The sequence below is a fragment of the Anser cygnoides genome, chromosome 2 (genome assembly GCF_040182565.1).
Source record: "Anser cygnoides isolate HZ-2024a breed goose chromosome 2, Taihu_goose_T2T_genome, whole genome shotgun sequence".
In the NCBI taxonomy this organism is placed as follows: Eukaryota; Metazoa; Chordata; class Aves; order Anseriformes; family Anatidae; genus Anser; species Anser cygnoides.
In genome coordinates this window covers 51,511,570-51,529,516 of record NC_089874.1, presented here as the reverse complement: position 1 = coordinate 51,529,516, position 17,947 = coordinate 51,511,570, and the positions used below count along the sequence as shown (strand labels likewise).

The 17,947-nt window shown below is 41.5% G+C and overlaps 1 protein-coding gene across 12 annotated transcripts in view; it reads left to right on the top strand.

Moving 5' to 3' along the window:
* LOC106038303 (uncharacterized) overlaps positions 1-17,947 on the top strand; it is a 289,082-nt gene that overhangs the window by 183,901 nt on the left and 87,234 nt on the right. For 10 of the 12 annotated variants that reach the window (XR_010829283.1, XR_010829282.1, XR_010829280.1 and 7 more), the window contains 2 exons: positions 9,697-9,795; positions 15,803-15,980. Coding sequence is in view for 1 of the 12 variants with exons in the window: in XM_066992062.1 (XP_066848163.1) it covers positions 9,717-9,795; positions 15,803-15,980 (257 nt within the window). In the remaining 11 variants the exon portion in view is untranslated. Of the gene's footprint in view, positions 1-9,696; positions 9,796-11,464; positions 11,560-15,802; positions 15,981-17,947 lie in introns of all 12 variants that reach the window. The other 2 variants (XR_010829274.1, XR_010829281.1) reach the window with 2 other exon arrangements.

Here is a 17,947-nt window from a genome sequence, read left to right as displayed (position 1 = left end):
TTATAGAAAGTAAGAAGATAATGTTTTAAATTACTCTGTGGTGTTGTACTAGTGCAAACCATTTTATGATCAATCCCTGCATTCAGAAATTTGATTCACATTGTTAGTTGGAACTGCACAGGGAGTGTGATCAGAAGATTTTCCATTTCAGCCCAGAGCAAGTAGATAATGTTGCCTCATGATTTTGAAGGGTTTTCTGTCCTTCTTGAAAATTTACCTAGGGATTCCTAGGGAAGAGTAAAGATATCACTGGTAATGTGATCTAGTTACCTAAAGAAAATTGAAAGGTCTTAAATGCAATCATTGTAAGTATTGGACAAAAGTCATTATTTAAATATAAAGTCATGAAGGAATAAATTTTCAAAGTATTGCCTGGAGGTTTAGGTATACTTTTTCTTTGTAGTGAGAGGAACAGTACATTTTAGACCTTGTCCTGTATTTGAAAGTGCTCAGTAGATGAGATCTGAGGGCATGTGAGTTTAGAAAATATTGCTTTAGGAGGTCCAGATTGAACCTTGAAAGCTATGTATAGTCCTCAAAGCCTGGCTTGCATATTCACTTTCCCTGTCATTTCAAGGTGAGGAGAACATTGTTTGCTTGCAGGCTTTTCATTAATGTTGAAAGGAAATCACAAGAACAAACAGCTCTCATGGTGGTTTGAATTTCTTTATATAACAATCCATGTAAATAGTTGTGCATATCCAAGCTAGACATAGCTTTAGGGCTGCAGTTAAATTGCCAGCCTACATGCCAATTTCACTAAAGTTGGACAGCTCTGGGTTATGTGCAGCACTTGCAGTTATATGAGTAATGTTTAGAAAAGCCGCTCATTCTTTTTGGAAATAAAGGCTAGATGCCAAGTGGATGGATGAGTAGTTTGGATGAGAGGTTGGGGGGAGAGCTGGGCAACCCGTAGAAAACCTATCCATTTTATTCCTTATGAACTGCTTTCACCTTGGGGTTGCTCTTAAAATATTGCACAAACAACTAAGCAATGTCTTTTAGCCAGCTGCCGTAGCCATTCCCTTTGAAGCAGATGTGCTACCCAAGTCTGCCAGCACATTCAAACATCAGTGAATGATCTTGGTGTGCCTTTGGCTTATTAGGAGTGATGCTTGCTACTGGATTTTCATTCTGTTTAGAGACAGAGCTACTATAATGAGGTCTTCTTTATCTGCTAAGACAGAGAGAAAGGCAATCGTAACTACAACAAAATAAGCTGAGCACAGTTTACCTGAGTATGGGGGTCCATGGTAAAACAAGACATTTGCCCACCCAATAAACCAAGTTCAAGAACTACTTGCAAATCCCTAAAGGGGTCAAGGGCTTCTCTCTCAGGTGTTGGGTATTGAGCAACCTCTGGTGAGTGGCCATGGCTGATGAGATAAAAATTAGCTATAAATGACTGACCGCAGACTTTTCATATCGTGTGGTTACCCAGCTCTGAGTCTGGCTTAGCTGGCTACATATCCACTCTGCTTGCTGATGCCCAGTGCAATGAACTGTATTGGTTCTACTGTGTTTTTAGCTGTCAATGGAAGAAGCGACAAGTTCAGACAGAAGTGCAGTTTGCAACAAGAAGAATACTTGGTTCATGGTGACAACCAGGGGTGCGAGGGCATGGCATCTAAGGAACCAGTTGCATGGGAGCAAAAATTTTTTCTCAAGCACTGAGGTAGGTGCTGCTGTTACCAGGACAGCAAGGCTGCTGTCAGTCTACAGTACCAAAGTTATGGAAGCAAGTGACTGGCTGCTGGGCTGCAGGGAAACCTTCACCATATGTCCTTGCCACCAGTAGAGCCACAGGGTGCTGGTGGCATGCTGTAAACCATCTCTGTCCCTAGGCAGAGGTCCACAGCGCATGTACAGCATGGAGAAACTGCTGTTGGAGCGACATGGTGGAAAACAGCTCTTGCTTGCATGAAATGAACAGTTTTAAACAGGAAGGATTAAGGTCAGGATGCAAGGACCCCTCCCAAGAGATGTTCTGGGGAGCAGAGGGAAGGGGAGATCAGCGTGGAGACAGGACTGAGGGCTGTAGTGGTAGGGAGGAGAAAGGAATCCTGTGCAATCTGGAAGAAGGAACAAAGTAAAAGAGGGGATGCAAAGCAGTGGTGGGACAGGGTCCCCTGCACCGGTGCTTAATGAGATCTGGTGTATAGATTGGGAAGGGCATGAAGGCATGCAGCAGCTACCTGTGCAAACATGGGAGCCCTAGTAAAGAAGTGCATCGTGCTGTAAAACAACGTAAAACAACAAGCAGAATCACAACAGAAAATGTAAAACATGGCAAATAAACACCCTGCAGTGAATGTGCATTATTTAGTGCTAGTATTGACCTGACAGGCTGTTGCAGCTCACTGGTTTTGGTCATCAAAGTGTTGTACCATGCTTCTGAAAGCGGTGGCTGAGCTGTTCACCCCAAGCCTCTGCCCTCTCCAAATGTGCAGGGCCATTTTTGCTTCCAGCAGCTACAAGTGCATCTTGTATTAGCTTTGAGTGTTCCAGAACTAGCCATAGTAAACACTCTGGGCTGGGTTTGAAGTTGGTGAGACCCTGACATGAGTGGCATGTGGGATAGGTATCCCTGCTTACTGCACCCTTGTTTTGCATGGGGGAAGTGTGGTAGATGTTTCTGCTGTGGAGTAAGATTGGTGAAGATTGTGTGTGCAGTCTGTGTGCTTGGCTTTTTGGACAGTGAAATCTATAATGCTACAGAGTAGTCCTTTGGCAATACTTTCAAGATGTGGAATAGTAAGACTTTAAGAAAATATGAATTAAAAAAGGTCCTTTAACAGTCCTTTCAAATGCATAAGATCTTTGCTCTTATCTGTTGAAAAAAAAATAAATGTGAGATAATCAGGGTGAAAGGGTGTCAAAATACTTGTGAGTAAACAATAAAAGACTGTCTAAGCATATGTAGTCCTGTGTGTAAATCAGATTGTTTATTTTGAGGTTATATCCTCAAAGCAGCTGCTCACAATAGCTTGTTGTACCGGTTCTACAAGATTTTCTGAAAGAAAATCAAGATACAAATCTTAGTTTGCTGCCAACATTTGTTTCACGCAGGCGTCCTGCGTCTTTGTACCCTGTGCTGGCAGTCTTTATGTTTTGAGAAGGAACTTTGTTTCTCTTTCCCAATCAAGAATAAATGCAGCGCAGGACCAAAATAATGGGGGAAAAATGTTTCTTTGCATTTTTGTTTTCCTTTCAGAAGCTTGAAGTTAGGAGGGAGAAATACTAGAAACTGAGCTAAGTGCTTTAGAGCACGTTTAGCTATAATCGTTCATATACACACATGAATCTCTCTCCTTTTATTACCAGCCCTCCATGAAATGTGGAGATTAGCACTAGTCATGCGGAAGCGTTTAAAAATTCAAGCAGTGACAATAGGAAGTGTCAGACAGTAATGGAATAAGTACAGCAAAATTACAGAGACAGCAGCTATTCATTAATAAATTAAAACCTTGTAGGTTATTTTTTATTTATTTTTTTTTTTTTTTAACTGAAGGGCTCTAACATGCAGATGATATTCCTTTGAAAGTAACTTTATGCTGTCCCTCTCACCCTGTTTGAAAAATAATAATAAAAATCCCTTTTTAATCATAGACTGAATCATTTATTAATACTCCCGACCATGTGTTTGGAAGTAAATTTAGCACGCAAGAACTGGAACCACAGCCACCTCCACGGGACAGGTGGGGAACTGTGAGGTGCAACCCCAGGCATGGGGCTATGAAAATAGGGTGAACAAGAGCAAGACCTGGAGCAGCGCTGTCCCTTTCTCCTACTCTCTGCTTGCTGGAAACACTGGTGTTGTGTGCAACACAGCCAAAATGTGATGTAAGGAAGGACCAGCTAAAGGGCACGATGCACTGGGGTAATTTTGGCGGTGCTACTGGGAGGTATGGGGTGGCGTTCCCCTGGTGCGCAGCCCAGCCCACGGGCTCGACATGGGATTCCCTGCCTTGTGACTCAGTATTTGGCAGGGGACAGCCTCGCCGCCCCCCTCCGTTTTGGGCCCGTGCGCTCGGAACACCGCCCGGGTCGCCGCGCTCATGTTTTCCATCTGAAAGCACCGAGGGCGGCTGAAGCGAGCGGGCCACCCAGTGCTTCCAGCCAGCAGCTGCGGCAGCGGGTCTCGCCTCGGCCAGGGCCGAGCGTGTTCTCACTTACCCGCATTCCATATGGGTGGCCGCGGACCCCTCGGGAAAGCGCATTTTCTCACTATCTGGAGGTGGCAGCTATTGTCTGCCTTTCCAGCTCTGCTGCTCAGAATGGTTTTCTGCCGCTTCCTGCGTCTGCGGTGTTGTGTGCGTTTAATGGTCTTGAAACAACGCATAGGAGAAAACCTTTCAGATCTGCAGCTCTGCTACAGAGCTCTGCTTAATGAGAAACGCTTGTTTTCAAAAAGTTTTTTTTATTAAATAAAATCCCTTGTTCCTTTCTTCATCCCCTGCCCCTTTTGCTCCTTCTTTTTCCCAGCTGAGGGCTAGAGGTGACTTCTGCATGCAACATAGCTTTCTGATCATCTCTCTGAAGGTTAAGTCCCCCTGATCTTCTGTACAAAAATGCCACTTCTTATTAAATTTTTATGAACTAAGCTTATTAACCCGACTTTCATTTTGTGTAAACTGTAATTAAAGTGTATGAAGAATTTGACTTGCAGCATGCCCTTCTGGGTTGATGGTTGAGTCTGCCTTAGCAGCATGGATCAAGAGCACACTGAGACACCGATTATTTTTTTCTTTAAAGGAGGACTTGGGTCATTTCATGGGGGGCAACTGGAGCCTCTGAAAGAGGAACCTGGGAATGCTTTTTCCTTTTGGCAAGATTTCTGCAGCCACATGTGTATGGTATGGATCTCTGGCTGGAAATGAAGGAACGAGCTCAGCTCACAGCCTGCTCTAGCAAAGTCAACGTGTTCCTAGTCTCCAAATAGCTGCTTTATTAGGTGATGTTTTAAATTTCCTTCTGCCCTTTTTTTGGAGGGTATTTCTGAATAAGGTAGAGAGGAGTGACATTATCTGTGACCCTACAAGAAACGTTGCTAGAGCAAAGTGAACATTGTTCTGAGAAGCTTGCAAGGACAAATTTGGTTGGAGCACAGGCAGGCTGGTGAATTTCAGAGATTTGAGACAGGCTGGGGAGAGGCCAGTGTGTGTGTGCAGTGCTAGTTTGTTTCTGCACTCTGACTTTTAACAGTTACCTCACCATTTTGAGTGCTTATTTCTACCACCCTTAGGCCAATCTAGTTATTGTAATAGTTATACATGTTTGCAGATAAATCTATGATAAAAGCCTTTTTGTACATTTGTAGATGTCTAAAGGCAAAACTGCCATCAGAGACACTGCTCAGTTTATTGCCAGTTTTCTTCCCCCAAACTCCAAAAATTCATGCTAAGATAGCCAGCTGGTAAATGATAATTTGCCAGCAGTATTTGCAGAATTGTTGTTGTTGTGTAACTTTCAAGCTACGTTTCTTTATACATTATAATCAACTATGGACTCTACTTTTTTTTTTTTTTTTTTCTTTCAGTATTTTATAGCCATTTCAGGGGAGGAAAATACTAAAAATAAAATATGATCCATGTTTAACGTGACTGAGCCCTCCTACAAATTAAGAGTTGAGAGAATTGTTTTAAGTAACATGGTTTTTAAGTTTGGATATCGTTGATAGCTGTGACTGTGATGCTGACGCTAGCAGTAGGTAGCAATTTCTACCTTTTTTTTTTTTTTGGTGGCTGATCTGATTATCTCTGCTTCTGCTTCTTTACACTGTGCTGCATGCAGCCTGCTCTTTACAACCAGGATACACATATTGAATGGAAAGGCTCAGTGCAGTTGTCCTTGTAGTTTTAATCTCCCCTTGCCAAGGTTTTAAAAGCAAGTCTGGTGTGTTGTTGACTTAAAAAAAAAAAATATTAAAAAAAAAAAAAACTCACTGAGCAAACTATATGTAATGTATGAGCTACAGTGTGGCCAGTCCCTATGTGTTAAGTGCTAATCCACTCACTTCTGGGGGGGCAGAGTTAGAGGATGACTGCTGATTATTTTTCTTGTGGAGTTTTGTGCCTTTGGGAGAGTTTCTTTCTTATTTCCTCTCATTCTGCATATAAAATACCCTTGGCTGGTTCTGTTCATGGGGATCCTCCCTCACAAACAACTGAAGCTGATAACCGCTGGCACCCTCCCTTGCATCCCCGTGCCCTGGCCACAAGACTACTGGCTGGGTGCTTGCCTCAGCGCTGCTCCTGGCCTGTTATTTTGGAGGGCAATCAGTTTTTCCCCCTTGATGTCCTGATGAATTCACTGGCTACAGATGGCGAGGGTATTTTCTTGTCCCTTGGTTTCTGATCCATCCTGTGACTTAGGGTACAGCGAAGCAACAAAGCTTGACAAAGGGAAGATGTCTGCTTGTCCCATAAGAGATTGAGCATGGCCTTTCATGATGCCCCTTTTTTTCCAGATGTAACCAGATGTGGTGTTTCTGGTGAGAGGCTCTGGGCTAGCCTGTCATGTCAGTGCAGTCATGTCTTTGCACTTGAATTGCTTCTGGTATATGCCTTAATTAATTAATAGTGTATCTGTCCAAAGAAGCCTCCTCTCTCCTTAGATAGAGGTTTCTCATTTAAAACACAGTAAGAGTGTTTCTTTTGATGCTATTCTTCTTTCCCCTGTGCAGGGGCAAGCCAGCATTGTTGTGCATGCAGTGTTGGCAGGCAGTTCCCTCGCTGTGGCCAGAGAGCAGGAGCTCTGAGCCGAGCCATGGCAGACGGCCTTGGAGGAACTGGGCTGTGTTCCTAACAAGGCACCCCTTTTTTTGAACAGGTGAAAACCCACCTTTCTGACACACCCATGTATAACTTGTCTGGGGGCAGATGTCTGTCAGGGCTGCTTTTTGCTGTCCTGAGAATATAACAAAAGGTTAGCAAAATATTTAAACTGTAACATATTCACAGGCTGAGTGCACAAGGTTTATTTAAAGGAAGAGAGTGCTATTAATGGAAAGCATGTGGTTTACTTTTTTCCCCCCGAAGTGGGAATGTTACTTTGGGATTTGGCATGCTCTTCCATACAGTACGTGAAATGAAGAGAGAAAGGTTTGGGGAAACTTTCCATACATTCATGTCCACTTTCTCTCACACAAGGTGAGAAAACTTACCGATTATTGTATTTTGTGTGCTCATATTTTACTTGCTAGCTTTTGAGCAGTATTTTTAATTTTTCCTTTACAACCAAAATATGCTTTTGTCTCCTTTATAGTAGCGATACATTGATAATCTGAATTAAGTGCAAATTATGGGTGTTGATTAGGAGTGATAGGAGAAAAAGACAATACAGCTGTTGCAAATGCTTCATGATACTAAACTGCCAATTTTAAAGTTCATTTCCTTGCATTTAAAGTGAAATGTTTAAAGTAACCATGAGTAGCTGGAAATGTTGCTATACTTAAAAAAAAGATCATATCATACGCGATACTTGGTTGTCATTGTGTCAATTATGGCTTGTCAGGCAACATTAGTCTTTGATATCTGAAATTTGTGGAAGGTGTTTATACTTCTCAGTGCTTTTTAGCACTCTCCTGTGTGTTTGGTACTTGCAGGGTTGAATAAGATACTCAGCTCTACAGTCTAATATTGGCAAGACTGGTAAAATGTTGCATGAGTCAAGCAAATGTTGTACCAGGTCTTTGCACGATCCTGGGGGAGTGTGCAATGGCCCTACCAAAAATGAGAATGGCAACTTGCAGTGTGGCATGCAGGATTTCAAGCTTTTTCAAAAAACACTGCAAGCTCTTAATTTAGAAGGTCATGCTGAGAGTGGTCGTGCCTTCCCACCCGTTTGAGGAACACAGCTCACAGCAGGAGAGAGACACAGGAAGATGGCAGCGCACAGGGCTGTCCTGTGTAACATGGGTTTTCTGCCCTTGTGTGACCTGGCACCTTGCTGCACCCATGCTGGAAGTTTGAAACACTTGGATTTCTGTTCAAGCCATTAAGCACTTTCATCTAATGAAAATAACCTTCTTTTAAAAAGGAAAACACTAAACCAAATGATAACTGACTTTTCTTTCTCTGCTAATGACTTTTTTTTTTTTTTTTTTTTTTTTTTTTAGATTTGAGAGCTTTTGGAGTGCTTAGCCTTGCAAGTTCAAATTTCTTTTTTAAATTGCTTTACAAAATCACAGGATGTTTCTGTGGTAAATGTACATCTGTGTTGGCTTTCGTTGAGCTTTGGAAATAGGTCAGGAATTAAAGCTCTGGCTTTGCGGTTCTAAGGAAAGCCCTTAAGAAAGTCTCTCAGACATAAGAGGGTAAAGAGGGGTCACCAGAAATGCAGTTTGAAGGTCTATAGATTGTGTGGTCTCTCTTGTCTACATGTATGTGCAACTATACTCTACACACACACGTATGCGTGAGCTTTTTGAAATGGTGTTCTCCAGTACTTGCTTAGAAAAGGCATTACTACAGGGGAAAAAAAGAGGTGGTCGTGGGAAAACGTTGAGGGAAATTCTTTGCTGTGGTGGTGGTAACTCCTTGTGTGCCTCAGGTTTAGCCATATGTCCTGAGCTTAGCTCTGTTGCTTTGTGCACCTCTGTGGAAAAACCCTGTGAGGCTTGCCTTTGCTGTGTGGCTGCATTGCCATGGAAACCAGCATGAACCAAACCCTCACGCTCCAGGCCTGCCTGCGACCACACAGAGGTCACGCCGGCATCTGCCCTGCGCTGCCCTCTTGCATTTTGCAGGCACTGCTAAGATGGAGGCAGTGAGAAGAGGGATGGCGGCTTGCAGGGGAAGGGAGGAGGAGCTGAATTGCCCAGGGAGCATGAGTGGCCAATAAAGTGTGGCAATAGTACGATCCAACTATTTTGCCCAACCCCCAGATATTACTGGTTTGCTGTAGTTTGATATATGTTGCTTTTTCGATCCCAGAAAAACAGTGGAAGCGTGTAATTGCTTCTACAGTGGTGGGAGGTGCTGGGGTCCTTTCTTATCCCCTTGCCCTGGGGCTCGGAAGGGCGCTTTGGAGGAGCTCTGGGTGAGCTCCAGAGGGTGCACTGGTGGAGCAGGGCACAAAGAGTGGGGGAGAAGACTGTTGACACTGGAGTTAAACCTGGACATGGTTTCTGTAGCTTCTCCTTCAACATTTAAATTAATTTAAAAAAATAAAATAAAAGCCTTAGGGGGAAAAACAAACAAACAAACAAAAACAAACAAACAAAAACACAAAAAAACAAGCAAGCTAAAGAGAAAGGATGCAAAACAAGATCCAAGCTTTGGTGTAAATGGAATTCCCCTATTCATGTCCTTCCCTTCCTCCTAGGGATCTTACATAGCAGGATTACCATGTGTGAGAGACTTTTTCTGTGCAGCAGAATAGGAGGGCAGAAGGAAAATAGGATGGAAGGAGAGAGAAATGTTTTTTGGTGTTTTTTTATTTCTTTTTCCAAAGTGCCTTTTAACTTTCCTTTGGCATAAGCATCTTCTTCTCTCTCTCCCTAAGTCCCTTATTTATTAGACCTGTGAGTTGCCCTTCAGCAATGTCATAACAGTGTGGCCTTTTGCTACCCTAAAACATTAATTTCCAGGCAAACTGTGTAAGTAGGCTGTCTTCACGGTGTGCACAATTGTTCATTTTTGTGTGCCCAGGTTACTCTGACCCTCTCCTCCTTACCTTTCTCCCTGCCCCCAGGGCTCTCCGCATGTACTGAGATGCAGCACAGCCAGCAGAGCCCCTGGCCCCTGAATACTACCTTCAGATGGAGGAGGGAAAATAACATCTACAGGCACGGTAAGGAGGACCTGTTTCTTTGTTGTGAACATTGCTGAGTTTAACTGGCAAAAGGTAAGCATGGCTAAAGGTCAAGAAATCTGAGTCTGACATAGACCATGGTTAATGTACTAAATCAGTGCAGCTTCAAAGGTACTTCTCCCTCTCTGTAGCTCTGGCTGTCTTTTTCCTGAGGTGGCTGAATCAAACCAGACTATCTGGCTGGGAAGATGGATGTATTAGCAAAATCCTTGCTCCATGTTTATTTCTTATCCTGCCTTCCAAGCAATCTGTGGAGCCTATGGGCAGCCTGCCGTCATGTCAAAATACTTTAAGCGTGGCCTCTTCCTACCTTGTTGCACCCTTTTACCTCCTCTGCTTGCCCCCTGCTGATTCAGATGGCAGCATTAGTGTGATGACAGTCCCGCACAGTTCTTGATAGAGTGCATGTGCCAAAGCCAACCACAATTATCCCCCCAGCTCATGATCTGGGCTGCAGGGTGAGATCATTGCCATGAGGTCACCATGCTGCGGTACCCTGTAGGTCCAGCTCCCAGCTGCACGTGGCTTGTTGTCACGTACGTGTATCACTGCTAACCATGTCTTCATGTGATGATACACTGAACATGGCTTGCTGTCCTTTTTTCTCTGACAAGTAGCCTCCCTAATTTAGAAGTCTTCACTTCTTCATGTGTTTTGTTAATGTACATTTTTTTCTGAATTATAGGTTTACTTCCCTGTACATGTCCTATCAAAAAAGAAATGAGCTGATAAAGATTTAAATATGCATTCTAGGCATGAAGATGACAACATTCAAGTTCAAAAGGAAAAAAATCTGAAAGTCAACCCTGTTTTTTTCTTTTTTTTTTTTTTTTTTCCTTGCAACATTTAAAATGTCACTGCCAAGAGCAGTGACCACAGTGGTGAATGAAGCTATGGAAAAACAGAGCTGAATCTGCATTTTGATGTTGTTTTCATAAGATCTGGTCCCCTCCTTTTTGAAATTGTGAGTCAGGGAAATGTGTGCACAGAAGCTCAGAAATAAATACCTGGACTCTTTTTAGAATGAAAATACTTGGAATACATAAAGATTACCTTCATGCATGTGCTTTGTTTGTGAAATGAATTGGTGAAATTTGGCACGCTTCTTAAAGAGACCTTTTGCCAGTCTTTCCCCATAGTCTTAGGTCATGCCTTTGCATAATGATGTGATCCGTGGTGGGCAGGAATATTCAGCCTAACTATGAATAATGGCAGTATTTGTGGTGAACTGGTCATGACATTCTCACTTGAGCATTTCTCTTTGGGAACTACGTCTTCAAGTCATGAGACTTGCAGTAATGTCAAGAGTGAGAGCAGCACAGGAATAGCCTGGGTGAGGGGAAAAGGGGACACTTGTTTTACAGGGTCCACCATAGAAGGAGAAAGGAAAGGGGAAAGGAAAAGAAAGGAGAAAGGTGAGGGGAAAGGGAAAAGGGAACAGGATAGGGAAAGGGAAAGGGATAGGGAAAGAAAAGAGAAAGGGGAAGGGAAAGGAAAAGGGAAAGGAAAGCAGCAAAGAGTGAGGGGAAAAGGGCAAAGGGTAAAGGGAAGGGGCAAAGGGAAAGGGAAAAGGGAAAGGGAAAGAAGACTTGCTTTAAATACTGACATTTTTACAGTCGTCTCTTTGTGATACTCTCTCCACCCCCAGATATTCTCTATGTCTGAATCAGCACGTGTCTGCAGCCTTGTGCATAAAACCCACTAGAGTCCCAGTGAGGGGAAAAACAACTTGTAAGGAACTAGGTGAGTAGAGAAGTAAAGGGGAAGCATCGAGTTGGGAAGAGCTTCTCAGTAGTCCAAAAACCCACAAACTTAAAAAACAGCACATGCTTTTAAACATGCTGGAATCAGACACACTACCTCAGATTTGGATTATCCTGGGCAGAGGAAGAAGAGGAGCATGTTAATTATTGGGATCATGTTTAAATAGGGACACTATGTAAACACTGTCATGCCAGAATGAGCTACTTCCATCATGCCTCATTTGTGTCCATTGTTTCTAAGCTTTAGGTATTTGGTGTCTTTGAAGGTTAGATTTCTAGATGGAAGCTATTTATTACTAAGTAGAAAGGGATGTGTGAAAAATGCAGGCCTCCCTACTGCAACTTACAAAGGCAAAGAAGCTCCTGTGGGTAAATACTTGCGGTAGTTGCATATAGGAACAGTTTGGACACTATAGTTTTGAATAAAAACAGGTTTAAAGTACTGTGGTCATGCTGATTAGATGTGTAGGCTGCAACTGCTTTGTGTTGAAGCAAAAATATGTTTACAGGAAGACTAGTGAAATGGTAAAGGAGTATCTGTGGTTCAGGGGAGAAGAATTATTAATGTTCCAATGACTTTTGTAAACTGAAAGTCTGGGAAGCTGGTTGTGGGCTAAGAAAACCACAAGTAATCAGGCTTGGTTTAAATTCAGTCTCCCCAAATTTGTTTAAATATGTGAGTAGGAATCCAAATATTGTGGTGACAGAAGAGCTGACACTCTTTATGTCCTTCACATATTTCAAAGTCGTGTTGCTGAAGACAGAATAGTGACTGTTTTGGAGATTTGTTTCCTTATTGTACCATTTCTTTTTCACTAAGGATGTGGCTTCAACCAGTTATTTACTTACTTGCCCTCAAACAGGATTCCACTTTTTTTAATACCTTTCTTTTCTCAGTTAGTGTCCAAAGCACAAGTCCTCAGTATTGGCTTCTGCAGAAAGTCCAAGGCTGCAATTCCATGTGACTCCAAAAGGTGAAAGATTAAGAAAACAATCATGATGTCTGATTTCTTTTAATCTGCTTTTATTATGCAAATAGTCTCTGTGTTAGAATATCCTCACTGGTAACCCCTTTGCAGTTATCAAATGCCTCTGCTTTGTTTCAGTTCTTAACCAGCTGTAAAAGACATTTTATTGCCTTGTATATTTTTCCGCTGTAAAACTCACCACTTCTGTAGATTGCTTCAGTGCTACTTTGTAGATAGCTCAAGAACGGGGAGTCTTTAAACATTTAGTGTAGGCAGTGGCCAGGTACACACCGACTAGTATGTCCAGAGCAAGCAGCATCCTGCCCAGGGGTTCCCCCGGCATGAGGCCATGGTCCATGCGCCGTGCCGCCGGCGACCGGCTGGCTGGTGCCTGCTGCCAGAGCTGCTCGCCAGCAGGCATGGCTCCTGCTGAGCCTCGCTGCAGGGTGTAACATCTTTGCAGTCAATTAACAATGTTGCTATTTAAAAAGGTCCAGATTCCTTCCTGATTCGGCAGAGCGCTTCAATACATGTTCAAAGTTAGGTACTTGATTAAAGTTTTCTGTAATAAAGATGTGAAGTCTTGTGCTTGAGGATAGACAGGTAAGTGCGTTCCCAAATCAGGGCCTGACATGTTACAGTTCTTAGAGGTTTCCAGGAATCTTGAATATCCTGAAATACTGACTTTGCTGCTTTCCAAGCTGAGTATAACCTACAACTGAAAAACAAACTCAAACCGTATTACTGTGAAATATTCCGGAAAGCCTTTTAAAATACATTTTCCAGTCATTACTGAGGCTTGTCTAGTCAAAAACTGTTTACATTTCAGTAACCTTAAATAAATAAATAAAATGACATAACCCTGGTTTTCAGGAAACTGAGTTTTTAAAATATAAATAAATAAATAAATTGGTAAAATGAATAAATTCTAAGTAGAGGGAGAAAGAAGCCATAACTAATTGAGTTGTTAGACACGTCCTGACTGTAACATTTCTCACATTTCAAGGTGGTATTTTATGGCTTGCTGCCTGTGGTCAAGAAATGAGTTTTAGGAGAACCAAAATCCAAGTTTTCACCACAGTACTTTATTTAACAATGTATACCAATTTCCCTACGCTTATTTTCTAATGTATAATGCCCACTTACACACTTATTGTAATATCCTACTGATAAAGTATTAGAATATTTATTAGAAAAACATCTTTGCTCCAGTCCAGATTGTTAAAAGCAGACTCAAAGCTATTCTCTGACTGACTGTGATTGATTTGTACATATAACCACTGTGTTGCTTGTGAGAGTGGGTCTACCCATCTTACTACGAGGTCTAAACTTGGCATTTTCTGTAACAGTATACTAAACAGTCATAGTTCGTTATTTCATCTTCTGCAATATCTGATCTTCTAATATTCCCACTGAATATAGTACAAAGCTCCAGCTGACTTCAGAGACTTGTAAACTCAAGACCCAAATAATTCTTAAACACCATTTGTGGTAAGGCAAGGCAGGAGTCACAGATCAGAGACTGTCTCCAGTTCCCACTCTAGCTTCTCTGCATATGTTTTGGGGGTAAGGCTCTAAGCCTCATGCCTTACCACATTTATTTCAGAGATGTTGTGCTTTTGTTGGTGCAATGCTTGAAAGCTGAGAGGTGCAGGTTCTGGAAGCAATGAATTCCAGAGGGCTGGGGCAAGCTCTGCTACAAGTCTGGCCCCCCAAATCCACATCCTACTAGAAATTCAAATGAAGTTCATTGAGAAATCTGTCTTCCTTTCACTTGCTCCAAACTTCCATACATTTCAGGTGAAGCATTTGGGGTTCAATCGTGCAAGCTGCTTTTGATGAAAATGTTCCATTTCCAGCCCCTCCCAGACAGGGGTGAGCCTGAGCTAGGAGACTGCATTAGAAAACATGCAAACTCTGGAAAAGTTTGGACCACATGTGAACTTTGCCACGGATCAGATATAAATAATCCTGTTCAGAACCTTACAGCACAATTGAAACAGAGCTTTTGAAGAGACTGAACTTGGATCATGGTTTTATGGCTATCTCTAAAATATTTTATTGCTGTTTTATGACACCAGGGTGTAAATTATGGGGCTGTAAAAAATTGCAATGTGAAGGTTTTATCCTTTGCTTATGTACAAAACATAAATAATGCCATTTTGGTTTTAGGCTAATATATATATATACACATATATAGTGCAGCTTTGGAAGCCATGTGTATTATAGAAGGGTTACTTTGAACACTTTACTCAATATTTTTTTAAGTGTGGGTACATGGTTTGTGTCAGTTGGTAGTGTGCAACTGTTTTCAGTCCACTGATATAGGTCAGAGAAAACAGAATAATGAGGGGAAGAATGGGGGGGGGGGGAAGTGTGTGTTATATGTATGTATGTATGTAAATACCATTAGTGTGTAAGGATCAAAGAGGAAAAGTCTTTTATTATATGAACTAGTATAACAGAAAATTTATTTTAGAAGCACAAGACCTTGTTCAGGCCTGAAACAAACCTTACACAGTTTGTGTGTAAATATAATGAACTGGTTTATATGCTATGTGCACAGGTACACACGTGCTTACGTAAATGCGGTTAAATATATGCAGCAACAGCTACAATATTGACTTGTTTGTCTTATTGCATGTTCTCTGTTTTTAGATTAGGGTTGGTAACAAATGAAAATGTTTACCCTTCTACTACTTTTTAAAGCTAACATAAAACAATATAATTCAAGGAATGTGTTATGCTTCTGTGTTAAGGGAATTAAAGATCTATTCCCTTTGGTTATGACTTCACCAGAATTCATCAGTAGCTTACCCTGGCTTTTATCTCTTTGGCTTTGTTACTGGTACTCCTTCAGATTTTGTTCCATCCCATGTTGATGTGATTCATCATCATTTCCTTCCACTGTCTCATGCTGAGTGACCATGGGCAGAAAACTTGTTTTCATCTGCTCCTTAGTTAACATTCTTGTTCCAGTAGACTCACTCAGACAAATTATTTCACAAGTTATGAAAGTTATTTTACATTTGTGAACTCCATGTTATCCTCCTGCCGCCAACCTTGGTATCAGTGTCCTTTCCAGTCTCTGAGAAAAATGTTGTTTTATACTGATTGGGATGCTACTGAGGTGTTAAGCATGGTTCTCTTCTCTTCTCTGGATCTGGAAGGACTAGGGTGAGACGTGTGGCTATAGTGGTATGAAATATGTGGTTTCTACTGGTTCTAAGTGATTATTGTTCAAACTTCTTCTAGGTAATGTCTTCACTTTGCTACAAGATGCAGATGGATCACTCCTTGCCAGCTTTCAAGGCAAATATTGCTGTATAGTCCTTGCCCTCAGCAACATCCTCAGTGTCCTGGTGATGGGTGCTTTGAAAGGATTGGGCAGAAGAGACGTCATGCTGCCTCTGCACATCAGACTCTCTGTTCTGTAAGTACACTGGATAACCTCCTGGCCACAAGTTGGCATTTCCAAGTTTAACTACAGTGTTTTGACTTAAAAACATCTGGAAATTTTCTAGTGATTTTGATAGGATTTTATGCTTTTTAGAGAGGTTAAACTTTATATCTAGCTAAAATAAATATAAAAGGAACTTCTATGTTGATTTATTAGTTCCTATAATCAGCAGATGCTCCTGTATCACAAGTATGCCATAAATGACAGGCAGCATCTGATAAAATTCATTATTTTGCTTCTGCTTCTAACAAGAAAGGAAGGAAATGCTTTTGGATTTATTCAAGATATATTTCCTAAGACCTGTAATATGTCTAGTGGTGTCTCTACATATATAGAGAGGGGGATGTTGAAATATTATGTCAAGAGGTGTACAACTTTTACAGAGATTTCCAACTTCAAGAGCAATGTGTCTGTAACCCATCTGTACTTAGTTTAGCTGAAATAAACATTTTGGAGAAGAATCTAGCTGAATGGTCATTTTTGGTCTGGCAAAGGGGAAACCAACAGAGTGCCTGTTATTAGTTTGATGATGATTACTGGAATTGACCAGTTTAAGGGCAATTTGCTAACTGTTTAAAAACAAAACTGGTCTTTTTGGGTCCTACTGTGATTTAGAAAGGGAGGAGCTCTAGACCACTTTTTTTTTTTTTTAAATATAAATAATAATATAAAAAGTTTCCTAGCTGAAAACATTGTTCAAACCCCACATGATGTGGGACTTGGGGAATTAACAGTATGATTCAGGCATACGATTTTCACAGTCACTCCCACTCGTGAGAATTTTCCTTAAGGTATAAAACTTCTTTCCTGCACTTGGTCAAAAAAACAAGACAAACCCTCCTTTCCTTTTTTCCTTTTTTATTTTTCAACTGGAAGGTAAGAAAACTGAACCTAATAAACCTGACATCGAGCTCTGGCACACGCTGTAGTCCAGTATAACCTTAGGATGCAAGCAGCGTGACTTGAGCAGGCATTTGCAGTGCTCCTCCCTGTGAGCTCAGCTGATGTGTTGTCTGATCACTCCTTCCCTGTCCTCTTCTCTATTCCATATGGAGACATGTGCCAGCAGCTGAAAGCAGGGGCTGAAGGGTGTTTCAAAGTGTTCATTTTTTATTTTTTATTAGGGAGTGGGACAGAGGGCACTGAGAGCTGCCGTTTGTATTAGCTTGCATCTATGTTAGAGCAAGGGCACTGGCTGTGCTCTGCTCCTGAGTAATAGGAAGTTGTGATCTTGCTGCCCTGCTGCTCTCTTGATGTAACCCTGGTTTTGTTTTCCCGTAAAGGGAAGAAAAATTGTCATACAAGTTTCATTGAATCTCTATTCAGCAAGAATTAAACATGCTCAGAATGGAAAAACTCTCAAGATGTCCACAGAGTCAGTTCATGGTGCATTCGTTTCATTGCTCCTTCCCCTGCCATTCCCCCTATCAAAGCCAACCAAACAAATGGACTCAAAATACATCTTTTCACTTATGTTGGAAATAAAGCAAGTTAGTAAGACTTGGTGCCTCTCCGTACTGCAGCTTACTTCAAATGCACATGTATTTTCTTGCTTTCTCCCTCTTGGGACTGCTTTCCTTGGTGGTCCTCCTGCCAATTTGATTTATCGATTCCTCTGACATCATCTTTACATCTATTTTCTGATTATTTTTTTTTCACTTTGGCCATTCTTTCTTAATGCATATCAACTTCTTTATCCATTTACTTGGTCCCTCTTTTGCTTCTTGGATTGGTAAAGTCTTTTTGCTTGCTAGTCCCCAGTTGAATCAAGTAGTACTTGGGGATATATATATATATATTTCATATTTTTTCATATTTTATTTTATTTTAGTCATTTTTTCTTCTCTGCTACCATTTTGGTCAATGTTTATGACCTGTCTCTCCTCCATTTTAGTTCAGAGTCTCTAGAGGCTTATAAAATTCACCTGAGTTCATTTGAT